The 15,766-nt window shown below is 41.1% G+C and overlaps 1 protein-coding gene across 3 annotated transcripts in view; it reads left to right on the top strand.

Moving 5' to 3' along the window:
* fcho2 (FCH and mu domain containing endocytic adaptor 2) overlaps positions 1–15,766 on the top strand; it is a 262,256-nt gene that overhangs the window by 75,096 nt on the left and 171,394 nt on the right. For all 3 annotated transcript variants that reach the window (XM_078564063.1, XM_078564079.1, XM_078564071.1), the window contains 2 exons: positions 5,841–5,915; positions 6,066–6,207. In XM_078564063.1, the coding sequence (XP_078420189.1) occupies positions 5,841–5,915; positions 6,066–6,207 (217 nt within the window). The remainder of the gene's footprint in view (positions 1–5,840; positions 5,916–6,065; positions 6,208–15,766) is intronic.

Here is a 15,766-nt window from a genome sequence, read left to right as displayed (position 1 = left end):
GCGTCGTTTTACGCATCGGTGAGCAGACCCCGCCTCCACTCGCTGACCGGAAAAACCTGTCTCAAGTCTGCACTCAGTTTCCTCAGCTGCACTCGTTTTGTTGGATTGTGTTCATGGAAGGACAGTGACTGTTGTGTCTTCGCCAACCTTAGATTTATTTTCCCTGTTAGGTAAAATTTCTTGCTCCAGGGCTAAAACAAGTTAATTACCTTTACTATGAAGTCAGTGTAATTTCATTTGTGCTGTGCTGCTCAGTGGTGAATGTGAAGTGCTGCACTGAGTTCAAAAGAACAACAGTTGACCAGGGTGACCAAGTCTTAAGAAGTGAAATAAGGGACACTTTGACCTGGTGGGGGAGGGAGAAGGCTGTGTTGAAGAACACTGGGGGAGAATGGCAGCAGGGTTGGGGAGGGAGGTGTCCCATCTCACTGAGAGGAAGAGCTTGCATGTATACCATCAATCTAGCAGTCCTGCTCTCACCATACTTGCTCTCCTCCTTCTGGCCACCGGCCGGAGCCCAGCGCGCCTGTGTAAAAGTGAAAAATGCGGAGAGGTGTTGGCACAATAGTTAACCCCTCTTCCCCGCACCTCCCCCCACCTCCATACACGCTGCAGTTAGCTTCCTTTCCCTCCACACCCTGATAACAACACGCAAATGACAGAAATTTTCAGCAAATATTTTGAGTAATTTGTGACCAATACCTGGAGACTAAATTGTGAAATTAGAGTTTCAAATTTACATAGGCAAAAACTATTATGCACAGGAACTTATAATAGGAAAAGTTGACCCAAAAAGTGTGACAAAAATATGACAGGAAGTATGTCCAGACGTAATATTTATAAGTATATATCTATCCATAATATATAAAACATCTTGTACCTTAAACATCCACTCCAGCCACCAGCTGCAGTATGTATATCTGCAGGATACACTGCACCATAGCTTATTTAACGCACCTCCCCAACCCCAACCTCTATCACCTAGAAGGAAAGGGCAGCAGGAGCATTGGAGCACTACCACCTGCAAGTTGATGTCACACAACATCATGACTTGGGCATACAGTAGTTTCTCACTTAACGTCACAGTTGCATTCCTGAAAAGTGCCACTTTAAGCAAAACAATGTTAAGTGAATCAGATTTTCATATAAGAACTACTATATAAACCGGAGTTTGGTTCTGTTGGGCTTTTCTTGTCTAGAAAAAAAATCATAAGTTGAAATACAATACATTCCTAAATGAAATAAATCTTAAAATAAAATAAATTTCTAAAAATAAATAAATATAAATTTAAACTATTCACAAAGTTTCACCATTGAACCAAACTGATGGTGAGGATATAATCATTAAAAATGGGCTGATGAACAGAATGCAGGTGCAGGATGTAAAGATAAAATTGATGGAAAAAGAATCATTGAGAAAGAAATTGCAACATGTGAGTATCCTAGACAGAGAGAGGGAGAAGGTGACTGAGAGAGAGATGGAAGGAGCAGGGAGAAAGAGAGAGTGCAAAGCAGCAGCATGAAGAATTCACAAGCTAAACCGCCGAAGTGTCCAGAACAATTGGAGAGAAATAGCAAGTTGAAGTGTTGTTAGGCTGTTGTCAGTTAGGGTTAGTTTTATTATTGGACTTGCTGCCAGTGTGTTTATCCTTGTGAAGTCCTCAGTCTATTTCGGAGAAAGTTCAATTTCCATACTTATAGACTGAATAGATGAACATAATAGGATAATAAACATAATGTTCACTGATGGTAATTCATTAAATATTGTGCTTTAAAATTTCTGTGACCGCTGAGTTTAGTAAATTTCATTAATCCATTTAAATGCTCTTTGTTGTGGCCTGCTGGCAAACGAAAAAGGGATATGTGTTCCCTATTGTACTGGTGATGTTATAGTGAAATGAAATTGACCAAATCAACGTTAAATGAGGAATCCCTATATATCACCGTTCCTTCATTGTCAATGGGTCAAAATCCTGGAATTCCCTAACTAATAGAACTGTAGGAGTACCTTCACCACATGGACCACAGCAGTTCACAGGCAGCTCACTATCACCTTCTCAGGGGTAATTGGGGATTGTAATAAATATGGACCTTGCTAGTAACACCCACATGCTGTGAATGATTAATAAAAAAGTATATACTGGGAGGATCAAAGTAATAATTTTTGACAAAACACTTGCCAGAAATTTCATTGCCCTCTTGGGGCACTTCCTGAGCTGAAATAGGTTGTTTGCAATTTCAATTCAATTTGATCTCAAGCTCAGGAACGTAGAAATTGCTTAATGAGAAAAGACCAAGGTTCATCTAGTTTGCCTTCTACCATCCTGGTAATTTTATGAATTGATGTTTAAAGTGTTGTTGATTAATTATAGCAATCAGTCTCTTATCAATTTGCCTACAACAGACTCAGACATGACATGAGGAAAGCTGCAGTGCTGGAGAGCTTTGAGAACCATAAGTCCAAAGTTCTGCTCCTCCCACGCATTCTGCACTCACCCTATGGCATGTCTCAAATTACTCAAGTATTTTGTACCAAACTTATTTTCTGGAAAAACTCTATCTAATTTGCATTTGAATAAATCAATAACACCTAATTCCACCTTCCCCCTATGAAACTTCTTTCATAGATTGACTGGCCAATCATTTACTGAAATACTACTTCCAAAAATTGGTTTTGAATCCCCCCCCTCCAACCCCACCTGCCTCCCCTCCCTCAAGGACATACTATGCCCTCTGTTTCTACTGTTCTCAAAAAAGTGAGGTAGCTTGTCATGATCTTCTTTAGTCCTTTTAGAACCCTCAAAACAGAAATCACATCTCTCCTCAATCTTTTATTTTCTAGTAAGAACATGTCTTTTTTACATAATTGTTCCTCATATTCCAACTCACTATCATAGGACAAAAACAAACTACTGTGGATACTAGAAATCTGAAATAAAAGCAAAAAATGCTAGAAATACTCAGCAGGTCTGGTATTATCTGTGGAGAGAGAAACAGAGTTAATGTTTCAGGTCAAGGACCTTCCTTCAGAACTGAACTCTTCTGTATCATTTCAATACCTGCAATTTCCTTTTGTGCTGTGGCAACCAGATCTGTATACAGTATTCTGAGTGCGATGGGACCAATTATTTGTGAAGTGGCAGGATTACCTCACTTTTTTGGGCTTGATCTTTTCATACATTACAACATCTCATTTGCTTTACTTGCTGCCACCAAGCATTGTTGTGATTGCTTCTATTTATTGTCAATTTGCATTGCCAAATCCCTTTCATTATCAATGCACATTATTTTCTTTCCATTTAAAAAATAGTCCCTTCCTCATTTTTGTTCCCTTTCTCGACATTGAATTTTACCTGCAGCTGTCTGTCCAATTCCCAAATATATTTAAATTCCCTTGTAGCTCATCCTGTTAGGCTAAATTTGCCGATTATACAAAGCAAATAGAGTCATGGAGGTCTACAGCAGAAAAAGGCCCTTCGGCCCATCGAGTCTGCGCTGGTCAAACAAACACCTGACTATTCTAATCCCATTTTCCAGCACTAGGCCAATAGCCTTGTATGCCATGGCATCGCAAGTGCACATCCAAATACTTCTTAAATGTTATGAGGGTTTCTGCCTCTACCACCCATTCAGGCAGTGAGTTCCAGATTCCCACCACCCTCTGGGTGAAAAAATTCTTCCTCACATCTCCTCTAAACCTCCTGCACCTTAAATCTATGCACCCTGGTTATTGATCCCTCCACCAAGGGGAAAAGTTCCTTCCTGTCTACCCTACCTATGCCCCTCAGAATTTTATACACCTCAATCATGTCCCCCCCCCCTCAATCTCCTCTGCTTTAGGGAAAATAACCCCAGTCTATCCAATTTCTCCTCATAACTAAAACTCTCCAGCCCAGGCAACATCCTGGTAAATCTCCTCTGCACTCTCTCCAGTGCAATCACATCCTTCCTATAATGCGGATTCCAGCACGCAGTACACTAGCTGTAGCCTAACCAGCGTTTTATGCAGTTCCAGCATAACCTCCCTGCTCTTATATTCTATGCCTCGGCTAATAAAGGCAAGTACCCCAAATGCCTCCTTAACCATCTTATCTATCTGTCCAGCTACCTTAAAGGACTGGTGGACATCCACACCAAGGCCTCTCTGATCCTCGGTACTTCCCAGGGTCCTACCTTTCATCATGTATTCCCGTGCCTTGTTTGTCCTGCCCAAGTGCATCACCTCACACTTGTCCGGATTAAATTTCACTTGTCACTGATCAGCCCATCTGGCCGGCCCATCTATATTCTCCTGTAATCTAAGGCTATCCTCCTCACTATTTACCACTCTACCAATCTTCATGTCACCCGCGAACTTACTGATCAATCCTCCTACATTCAAGTCTAAATTGTTTATATATACCACAAACAGCAAGGGACCCAACACCAATCCCTGTGGAACCCCACTGGACACAGGTATCCAGTCACAAAAACACCCCTCAACCATCACCCTCTGCTTCCTGCCACTCAGCCAATCCTGGATCCAATTTTTCAAATTGCCTAGGATCCCATGTTCTTACCTTCGTTATCAGTCTCCCATGTGGGACCTTATCAAAAGCTTTGCTGAAGTCCAAGTAGACTACGTCAAATGCTTTGCCCTCATCTACACACCTGGTCACCTTTTTGAAAAATTCAATCAAATTAGTCAGACATGACCTCCCCTTAAGAAAACCATGCTGACTGTCCTTGATTAATCCCTGCCTCTCCAAGTGTAGATTAATTCAGAATTGCTTCCAGTAGTTTCCCCACCACTGAGGTTAGACTGACTGGCCTGTAGTACCTGGTTTATCCCTTCCTCCCTTCTTGAATAACGGTAGCACATTGGCTGTCCTGCAGTCCTCTGGCACCTCTCCTGTGGCCAGAGAGGTATTGAAAATTATTGCCAGCGCCCCTGCTACCTCCTCCCTTGCCTCACTCAACAGCCTGGGATACGTTTCATCTGGGCTTGGAGATTTATCTACTTTTAAGCCTGCCAGACCACTTAGAACCTCCTCCCTTTCTATGCTAATTTCTTTAATTATATCACAGTTGTTCTGCCTGATTTCCACATCCACGTCGCCCCTCTCGCTGGTGAACACTGATCCAAAGTATTCATTTAGAACCCTACCTACATCTTCCAGCTCCACACACAAATTACCACTATAGTCCTTAATGGGCCCTACTCTTTCCCTAGTGGAAAGATTCCAAAGCTTATTGTGCTTATGACTCCTAATTGCAGATCATTTATTAAGATATTTAACAAAAGAGGTCCCAAGATAAATCATTGTGGGAAAGAAAACACTTGCATTTACCTGGTGCTTTTCATGATCATTGGACGTCTAAAAAGCGCTTTACAGTCAGTGGAGTACTTTTGAACTGTAGTCACTGTTATAATAAGGGAAAATACAGGTCTTTTGCATATATTGTACACAGCAAACTCCCACAAGCAGCAATGTGATACTGACTAGATAATTTCTTTTTGTGATGTTGAATGAGGGTTAAATTTTGGCCAGGACACTGAAGATAGCTATCCTGCTCTTCTTTAAAGTAGTGCCAAGGGACCTTCTATGTCCACCCAAGAGGGTAGATTGGACCTCAGTTTAATGTCTGATTCAAAAGACTGCCTCTTGACAGTGCAGCACTCCCTCAGTACAGCTTTTCTACCAGCATTCCTTTATACAAATGTACAAAATACAAATACAATCTTTGAAGTAAAGAAAGAAACATGTTATGAAAGCCCTGTCATAAAAATTGTCAGGAAATTATTGAATGTGAGATGTGACAAGTTTTTTTTCATGAAAAAAAATTTCTTTTTTCCCCAGTGTAACAATAGAAGATATTTATTCAAGGTCTATGACCAAATTAGCCAAAACAACAAGCAACTACAGTCAGCTTGGGTAAGCATCTTTGATGTATATTCCACATGTAATGTGATATAGAGAGATAAATTTTAAAAAGACCTTGAAAATGTCTTACTTTTGCTTGATACCATTTTCTATCTGCTACTGTTATAGTGTTTTATCTCTTTATATTATGTATTCCTTCAGGACATTTGCACCAGTATGGGATGTTTTAAAATTGTCAACTGAGAAACTAGCCAGTAGCCATTTAGATCTAGTACGAAAACTGCAAGAATTAATTAAAGAAGTACAAAAGTATGGCGATGAGCAGACCAAGGCACATAAAAAGGTAAAACATGTGGCAACGTTTTTATCCAGTATGACTAAATTGGAGAGAGTACTTCACCAATAAATATAAATGTCTCAAACTGTACCTGAAAAGAATAGTAATAATTACATTTTTGTACAGAGTTTGGATGTGTACAAATGTATTTTTAATGAATTTAATTGCAGCAAACCAAATATTTCTATGCTAAGAATCTGATTAGATAAATCATTTGCCTGTCTTTAAACTAACAGAAATTGTTATTTAAATAATGCCTTGTTATGTAATTGAAATGTCTCAGTGCTTCGCACATTGAATAACTTTTGAAGTTGCAGTGTTTGCTATGTAAGCCACAGCCAGATGTCACCAGTAATATCCCACATATCAGTGAAATGAAGGACTAGTTTACCTGGTTTTTTGATTATATTTGTTAAGAGAGAATTATTGGATGGAACAGCAAGATACTCCCTCATTTTCTTTGAGAAGTGCCAGATATTTAACATTTACTAACTAGGCAGGCAAGAGCTTGAGTAATTGCAGAGCCAGGTAGTTTAACATCTAGGGATGAAATTATCATGTGACGAGATAAAGAGAAAATAGAAATAGTCAACATTGATTACAAAGAACACAATTGTGGTTAATAAAGATTATTAAATTATTTGAGGAAATGACATATGTGGAGGAAATGCAATGGATGTGTTCTACATGGACACCAGGAAAGTCTTTGAGAAGGCACAAATTACAGAGAAGATTAAACAGCATGAAATTGTGGAAAGATTAACAAATTTTATTAAAAAATAGTTATAAAGGAGAAAACAGAGTAAGGGTTAGGGACAGATTTTCGGAATAGCTTAGAAACAGAATCACAGAATTTTAACCTCACAGAAGGAGGCCATTCGGTCCATCGTGTCTGCACCGGCTCTCCAAATGATCATTATGACCTAGTGCCATTGCCCTGCCTTTTCCCCATACCCCTGCACATTGTTTGTATTCAAATAATCATGTAATGCCCTCTTAAATGCCTTGATTAAACCTGCCTCCACCTCACTCCCAGGCAGTACATTCCAGACCCGAACCACTCACTGTATGAAAAAGTTTTTACTTATGTCACGTTTTCTTCTTTTGCAAATCACTTTAAATCTGTGCCACCTCATACTTGATCCTTTTATGAGCGGGAACAGCTTCTCCCTATCTACTCTGCCCAGCCCCCTCATGATTTTGAACATCTCTATCAAATCTCCTCTTAGCTGCCTTGTCTCCAAGCAGAACAGTCCCAACCTCTCCAATCTATCCTCATAGCTGAAGCTTCTCATCCCTGGAACCATTCTTGTAACCTCTTATGCACTCTCCAATGTGTTCACATCCTTCCTTTAATGTGGCGCCCAGAACTGTACACAATACTCCAGCTGAGGTCCAACAAGTGTCTTATATAAATTCAGCATAATTGGCCTGCTCTTGTACTCTATGCCCCTATTAATAAAGCCTAGGATACTATATGCTTTATTAACTGCTCTCACTACCTGTCCTGCCACCAAACATAGAAAATAGGAGCAGGAGTAGGTCATTCGGCCCTTCGAACCTGCTCCGCCATTCAGCATGATCATGGCTGATCCTCTATCTCAACGCCATACTCTCGCTCTCTCCCCGTACCCCTTGATGCCTTTAGAGTCCAGAAATCTGTTTCCTTCTTAAATATATTCAGTGATTTGGCCTCTTCAGCACTCCTATGGTAGCGAATTCCATAGGTTCACCACCCTCTGAGTGCAAAGGTTTCCCCTCATCTCAGTCCTAAATGGTCCACCCAGTATCCTGAGACTGTGACCCCTTGTTCTAGACCCCCCCCCCCCAGCCAGAGGAAACATCAGCCCTGCATCCAGTTTGTCCATCCCTGTTAGAATTTTATACAATTCAATGAGATCCTCACTCATTCTTCTAAACACCAGTGAATACAGGCCTAGTCGGTCCAATCTCTCCTCATACGGCAACCTGCCATCCCAGGAATCAGTCTGGTGAATCTTCGCTCTCTATGGCAAGTATATCCTTTCTTAGGTAAGGAGACTAAAACTGCACACAATACTTCAGGTGTGGTCTCACTAAGGCTCTGTACAGCTGCAGTAAGACATCCTTGCTCCTGTACTCAAATCCTCTTGCAATGAAGGCCAACATACCATTTGCCTTCTTAACTGCTTGCTGCACCTGCATGCTTGCTCTCAGTGATTGGTGTACAAGGGCACCTTGGTCCCTTTGTACATCATCATTTCCCAATCTATCATTATTAAATAATACTCTGCCATTCTGTTTTTCATACCGAAGTGGATAACTTCACACTTATTCACATTATACTGCATCTGCCATGTATTTGCCCACTCGCTCAACCTGTCAAATATGCCTTGAAGCCTCTTAACACCCTCCTCACCGCTCACAATCCCACCAAGATTTGTGTCGTCAGCAAATTTGGAAATATTACATTTGATTCCCTCATCCAAATCATTGATATATATTGTGAATAGCTGGGGCCCAAGCTCCCTGTGGTACCTCACTAGTAACCACTTGCCACTCCGAGGAAGACCCGTTTATTCCTACTCTCTGTTTCCTGTCTGCTAACCAATTCTCAATCCATGCCAGTATATTATCCCCAATCCCATGTGCTTTAATTTTACACACTAAATTGCAGCATTTGATTCTGGAGCCAATCCTGTTCACTTTTGTGATGGCCCATGTGCTTTTGGGGAATAAGCTATATTTTATGTTGGGGTGATGTTTCCTTTAAGAACTAGGTTTCTCTAGGAGATGATTCCTGGTAAAGCATCTTGCTTCCAGTAAATGATCATGTGACTTGTTGCCTGGGAGATAAACAATAGAAGAAGAGTCATGGCTCTGGTATCAAGCAGGGGACGGTTTTAGTTTTTTAGTTTAAAAAGCAGCTTGCTGCAGAGAACATCTCTTTCAAGCAGAGTTCAGGCAAAATTCTGTGTGCTGGCTAAAAGATTTAAACCCCTGGTTAACTGAAGGACTCCTAGCAGTGAGTTGGACTTCTGGGATAGCCAAGATGGGAAGAGAAAGAGTTTTAGACGCAAGACTCCAGAGTTAAAGAATATTAGAACAAGGACAGTTCTGACCTGAGGTGACTACACTTCAGATGCTAGTGGCATTTGTGTTGAACTGGGAGTCTACAACCTTGGGACAGTTGGAGGAGGTTTGATGGGACAACTTGCTGGAAGTAAGCAGAAGACCCAAGAAATCTCAGCCCTTGTACAAATCTTTGAAACAGTACTCAGATCAAGTGGTTAATCTTTCAATAGTCTGCTAAGTGTCTGACTTGAGCTATTGGAGGTGTAAGTCAAATGGGTTTAGAAGGAAAATTGAGTTAATTTTGGTTTAAGATATAAGCATGTGTGTTCATTCATCATTACAGATGGTGGAATTTGAATCAATGAAAGGAACCTGGAATTAAAAGTCTGATGATGACCAGGAAACCATTCCCGATTGTCATAAAAACTCATCTGGTTCATGAATACCCTTTAGGGAAGGAAATCTGCCGTCCTTACCTGGTCTGGCCTACATGTGACTCCAGGCCCACAGAAATGTGGTTGACTCTTAAATGCCCTCTGAACAAGGGCAATTAGGGGTTGGCAATAAATGCTAAGCCTAGCCAGTGACGCCCACATCCCATTAACGAATAAAAAAAAACTTTAACATAACTGACTATTTAGATAGAATGTGGTTATTAATATAAGGTTCAATATAAGGTAAAGTCTATTAATAGTAGTAAGTTTTATTAGTATTGATAAAGGTTTATTAGTAGTAGCAAGGTTATTAGCTAACAGATAAAGGAATGACGGTGCACGTCCTGTGCTATGTGAGAACTCCAGGATGCTTCCCATGTCCTGGACAACAAATAATGCAGAAAGTGTTGTCACTTCAGCAGCTTGAGCTCCATGTTTTGGAACTTGAGCAACAGGAGGTGTCACTGTGGTGGATCTGTGGGGTTTGAGAGCTTCGTGGATAGCACGTTTATGGATGTAGTCAATCCACAGCTGAAGAGTATGTAGGGAGAGAGAGAATGGGTGACCACCAGACAGTCAAGTAGAAACAGACAGGGAGTGCAGGAATCCCTTGAGTGCATCCCGTTTTACAACCAGTATTCAGTTCTGAATACTGATGAGAGTGGTGATTCGACTGGGGAGTACGCAGAGAGCATATCTCGGGTGGAGGAGGGTGGGGGGGAGGGGGGTTCATGGACAGAATCTTTTGGCTAGAGCTCAGAAACAAAATATGTGCAGTTACATTGCTCAGTCTATGGGCCATCAACCAGTAGTAAATAATGTAGAGGAACAAATTTGCAAGGAAATTATAGGTAATCACTTGGTAGTACAGAATTTGAATATTGCTGAAAAAAAGAGACATGCTGTCAAAGCTTTTCATTTTGTACTCAGCAGGACGGATTCACAAGAATACCAAACCCCTCAAAGGGAACAACGATTTATTCTGCATGAGAAGAGAGTGCTGATTGGTTGGCAAGTGGATTCTGATTGGTAAAAGTGTTGCCATGGAGAATGCACCTGGAATCAATTAACTGCCAAGCTTTTGTTTAAATTCAGACCGGGCAGGTCAACTCTGATTGGTCAAGGCATCGCCATGGGGAATCTGCCACAAACCCACCTTCACTGGTCAATATACACATTGGGATTCCTATAGTTCCAAGCACTATACGGTTGGCCTTATCAGCAATCTCATTAATAGGGCCCAAGCCATTTGTTCACCGTGCAAGTTTGATGCCGAAATATGGTGCATCAAAGTAATTTTGCGAGATAATGGTTTCCCCGATCAGGTCTTGCAAATCGTATAAACTCTTGAATGGGTTTAAGTCTGCCACTTGAAAAGTGCCCAGTCTACCTCAGATTACCCTGGAAGGGCAGGATGTCTCAAGAATTTGAGCAACAAGTGAAGCTAGCCATTTCACGCAGCCACTATGCAGTAGCACCACGAGTGGTATTCTCCACAAGCAGGACACCGCCATCAAGCTAAAAAGACTTTCTGCCTACCACATTAGTAATGTGATATATGAATTTCAGTGCCAATGTGATGCCAGGTAATGAGGCCATACGTCCCAACGACTGGTGGATCATATCAAACAACATGTCCCTTCAGCTGTTTGCAACAGGCAAAGTACAGACTGCATTCAACCAGCCTGTGCTTGCAAAACTCAGAATATACTGTCCAACATTGGATGTGAGTCTGCAATTGGACAGCACTTGCTAAAGAATCCTGATTATGCTAAGAATTACACTGACAACCAATTTAAGATTATCAGCTTGGCAATCACAGTGTGGCTCACATACATGTGCTAGAAGCTACATATATTTCACACACAGGGCCCTATCTTTTGCAAACAGAAAGAACATGTCCACGCATTGCGCCTTTTTCACCTAAACAAAAGCTTGGGGGACAGCCATTCCCTGGTTCATTCCCCATGGCAGTGCTTTTACCAATCAGAATCGGCCTACCTAGTTTTAATTTAAACAAAAGCTTAGCAATTAACTGTTCCCTGATGCATTCTTCATGGCAACAATTCTACCAATCAGAGTCCACTTGCCTACCAATCAGAGTCCACTTGCCAACCAATCAGCATCCTCTTCTTATGCAGCATAAATTGTTGTTCCCTTTGAGATGTGATAATCTTGCAAATCTGTACTGATGTGTGCAAGGTGAAAAGCTTCAACAGCATGTCTCTTTTTTTTCGGCAATTATAGAATAGTTTTTATGGCGGACTTCAATTATCCGAATATAGACTGGGATGGTAGTAGTATAAAGGGCAGAGAGGACCAAGAGTTTCTAGAGTATATTCATGAAAATTTTCTATAGCGGGATGTTTCTAGTCCAACGAGAGAGGAGGCACTGCTGGACCTGGTTCTTGGGAATGAGGTGGCCAAATGGATCAAATATCAGTTGGAAAACATTTAGGGAACAGTGATCATTATACCATAAGGCTTAGGTTGGCTATGGAAAAGGACAAAGGACAATCTAGAGTAAGAATATTTAATTGGGGGAAAGCCAACCGCAATGGGGTAAGAATGGATCTGGGTTGAATAAATTGGAATCAAAGGTTGGCAGGAAAAATAGGCTACCTTCAAAGAAGGGATAGCTTGGGCAAAGTCAAAGTATATTCCCTCAGAAGGGAGAGGGTAAACAAACCCAGAGCTTCCTGGATGTCAAAAGAGATAGAGATTAAGGTGAAGAAGAAAAAGGGTGCTTATGGTAGATGTCAGGTGGATAATACAATGGAGATGCAGGCTGAATATAGAAGGTTCAGAGGAGAAATGAGAAAGCAAATAAGAGAAGCAAAGAAGGAGTATGAAAAGAGACTGCCAGCTAACATAAAATCAAAGCATAAACATGGTAAAAAGATGGTAAAAGGAAGAGTAGGGCTGATTAGGGACCAAAAAGGGGATTTATGCATGGAGGTAGGGGGAATAGCTGAGGCATTGAATAAATACTTTGTATCTGCCTTTATCAAGGAATAAGATGCTTCCCCAGCCATGGTGAAAGAGGAGGTTATTCAGACACTAGAGGATTTAAAATTGATAAGGAGGCGGTATTAGATAGGTTGTCTATACTTAAAGTTGATAAAGCACCAGGATCATATGCATCCAAAGATACTGAGGGAAGTGAGAGTGGAAATTGCAGAGGCACTGGTCATAATTTTCCAGTCTTTCTTAGACTCAGGTGGTTCCAGAAAACTAGAGAATTGCAAATGTTACACCCTTGTTCAAAAAAGGGTGTAAAGATAAGCCCAGCAACTACAGACCAGTCTGTTTAACTCGGTTGTGGGGAAACTTCTAGAAACAATAATTCGGGACAAAATTAATAGTTACATCGACAAATGCGGGTTAATTAAGGAAAGCCAGCATGAGTTTGTTAAGGGCAAATTGCGTTTAACTATCTTGCTGGAGTTTTTTGAAGAGGTAACAGAGAGGATTGATGAGGGCAATGCTGTTGATGTGATGTACATGGACTTCCAAAAGGCATTTATTACAGAGTTGCACAGCAGGCTTGGGAGCAAAGTCGTAGCTCATGGAATAGAAGGGAAAGTAACAACATGGATACGAAAGTGATTAAGTGGCAGGAAACAGAGAATTGTTGTTAATGGATGTTTTCAGGCTGGAGGAAGGTTTGTAGTGGAATTCTATAGGGTTCAGTGTTGGGACCCTTAGTTTTCCTAATATATATTAATGATCTAGACCTTGGTGCATGATCTAGACCTTGGTGCACAGGGCACAATTTCAAAATTTGCCGATGATACGAAACTTGGAAACATTGTGAACTGAGGAGGATAATGTCGAACTTCAAAAGGACATAGATAAATTGGTGGATTGGGTGGACAAGTGGCAGATGAAGTTCAATGTGGAGAAATGTGAAATGATTCATTTTGGTAGGAAGGACATGGAGAAACAACATAAAACAAAAGATACAACTCTCAAGGGGGTGTAGGAGCAAAGGGACCTGGGTGTATATGTGCTTAAGTTATTGAAGGTGGCAGGACAGGTTGAGAGAGAGGTTAACAAAGCATAAAGTATCCTAGGCTTTATTAATAGGGACATAGAATACAAGAGCAAGGAGGTTATGTTGAACTTCTTTAAGACACTCGTTCAGCCTCATTTGGATATTGCGTCCACTTCTGGGTGTCGTACTTTAGGAAAGATGTGAAGGCATTGGAGAGAATGCAGAAAAGATTCACAAGAATTGTTCTAGGGATGAGGAACTTCAGTTATGAAGGTAGATTGGGGAAGTTGGGACTGTTTTCCTTGGAGAAGAGGAGGCTGAGAGGAGATTTGTTAGAGGAATTCAAAATCATGAGGGGCCTGGGCAGAGGAGATAGGGAGAAGCTTCCCACTCGTGAAAGAATTGAGAATGAGAGGGGACAGGCAAAGGAAGCAAAAGCGACGTGAGGAAAGCTTTTTCATGCATCAAGTGGTTGGGGTCTGGAATACACGGTCTGGTCCGCGATGGAGGCAGGTAGAGTCAATGCATTCAAAAGGGAATCAGACTGTTATCAAAAAGGACAGTGGAGGACAGTGGACTAGGTTTGATTCCCGATCATGGAACATAACTTTTAGGAGTCAGCATTAAGACCACAGCTCTTTTTAAAATATATTATATATTAATGACCTGGACTTGGGTACACAGGACATAATTTCATAAGTTTTCAGATGGTACAAAACTTGGAAACGATGTAAACAAGAGGCAATAGTAACAGATTGCAGGGTGGCGTAGACAAACTGATGTAAGGGGCAGACACATTTTAGATTAAATTTAATGCAGAGCAGTTTGAAATTAGACATTTTGGTAGAAAGAATGAGGAGAGACAATATGAGCTAAATGATTCAGTTTTAACTGGGGTGCAGGAACAGACCTGAGGGCATATGTAAATCTTTGAGGGTGGCAACACAAATTAATAAGGCTGCAAAAGAAAATATGGGAACCTTAACTTCATTAGTAGAGGAATGAATTACAAAAGCAAGGTGTTATGCTAAACCTTTATAAATCACTGCTTAGATCTCAGCTGGAGTTTTGTGTTCAATTGAGGGCACCAAATTTTAGGAAGGATGTCAAGGCCTTGGAGAGGGTTCAGAAGCTAGTTACTAGAATGGTACTAGAAAGGAAGGTGTATGTGGAGAGGGTGGAGGAGCTGGGTTGTTCTCTTAAGAGCAGAGAAGATTAAAGGGAGATTTGATAGACCTATTGAAAACCATTCATGATTTTGATAGAGTAAAAGAAGGAAACTGTTTCTAGTGGCAGAAAGGTCGGGGACCAGAGGACATTGATTTAATACGATCGGCAAAACCAAACAGAGGCAACATGAGGAAGCCCTTTTTTTTTACATAAGTATACAAGAAATAGGAGCAGGAGTAGGCCATTCAGTCCCCCAAGCCTGTTCCGCCATTCAATAAGATCATGGCTGACCTGATTGTGGCTTAACTCCACTTTCCTGCCTACCCGCCCCATAACCCTTGACTCCCTTGTCAATCAAGAATCTGTCTAACTCAGCCTTGATTATATCCGTCGGGGAAGAGAATTCCAAACATTAATGGCCCTCAGAGAAGAAATTCCGACTCATCTCTGTCTTAAATCGGACACCCCTTATTCTGAAACTCTGCCAAATTCCCAACAAGGAAAACCATCCTGTCAGCATCATTTACAGTCAGAATGTCCCTTACGTCAGAATGTCCACGTCACCCTGCAGTCTGGTACTATTGTCTCTTGTTTATGTCATTTCCAAGTTTTGTACCATCTGAAAACTTATGAAATTATGCCCTGTGTACCCAAGTCCAGGTCATACTCCTAAAAGTTATGTTCCATAATCGGGAATCAAAACCAGCCCATAGCCGTGAAAGCGCTGAATCACAATCACCAGGGAATTTCTGTGCAGCAGAAGCAACAATTCATCCACATGCCCGAAGACAACTCCCACTAGTGAACATGTATTTTGCACAAAAATGATCCTTTTGGCATTTTCAAAATTTATCACCGAGTTTTGTACAGTGTTATGTTACACCATGCATCTACAAGAGACTGGAGAGTG

This window comes from Cetorhinus maximus, chromosome 2, assembly GCF_964194155.1.
Source record: "Cetorhinus maximus chromosome 2, sCetMax3.hap1.1, whole genome shotgun sequence".
Taxonomy (NCBI): domain Eukaryota; kingdom Metazoa; phylum Chordata; class Chondrichthyes; order Lamniformes; family Cetorhinidae; genus Cetorhinus; species Cetorhinus maximus.
Note: the sequence above shows the minus strand (reverse complement) of the source record. Positions and strands in the feature narration are given on the sequence as shown.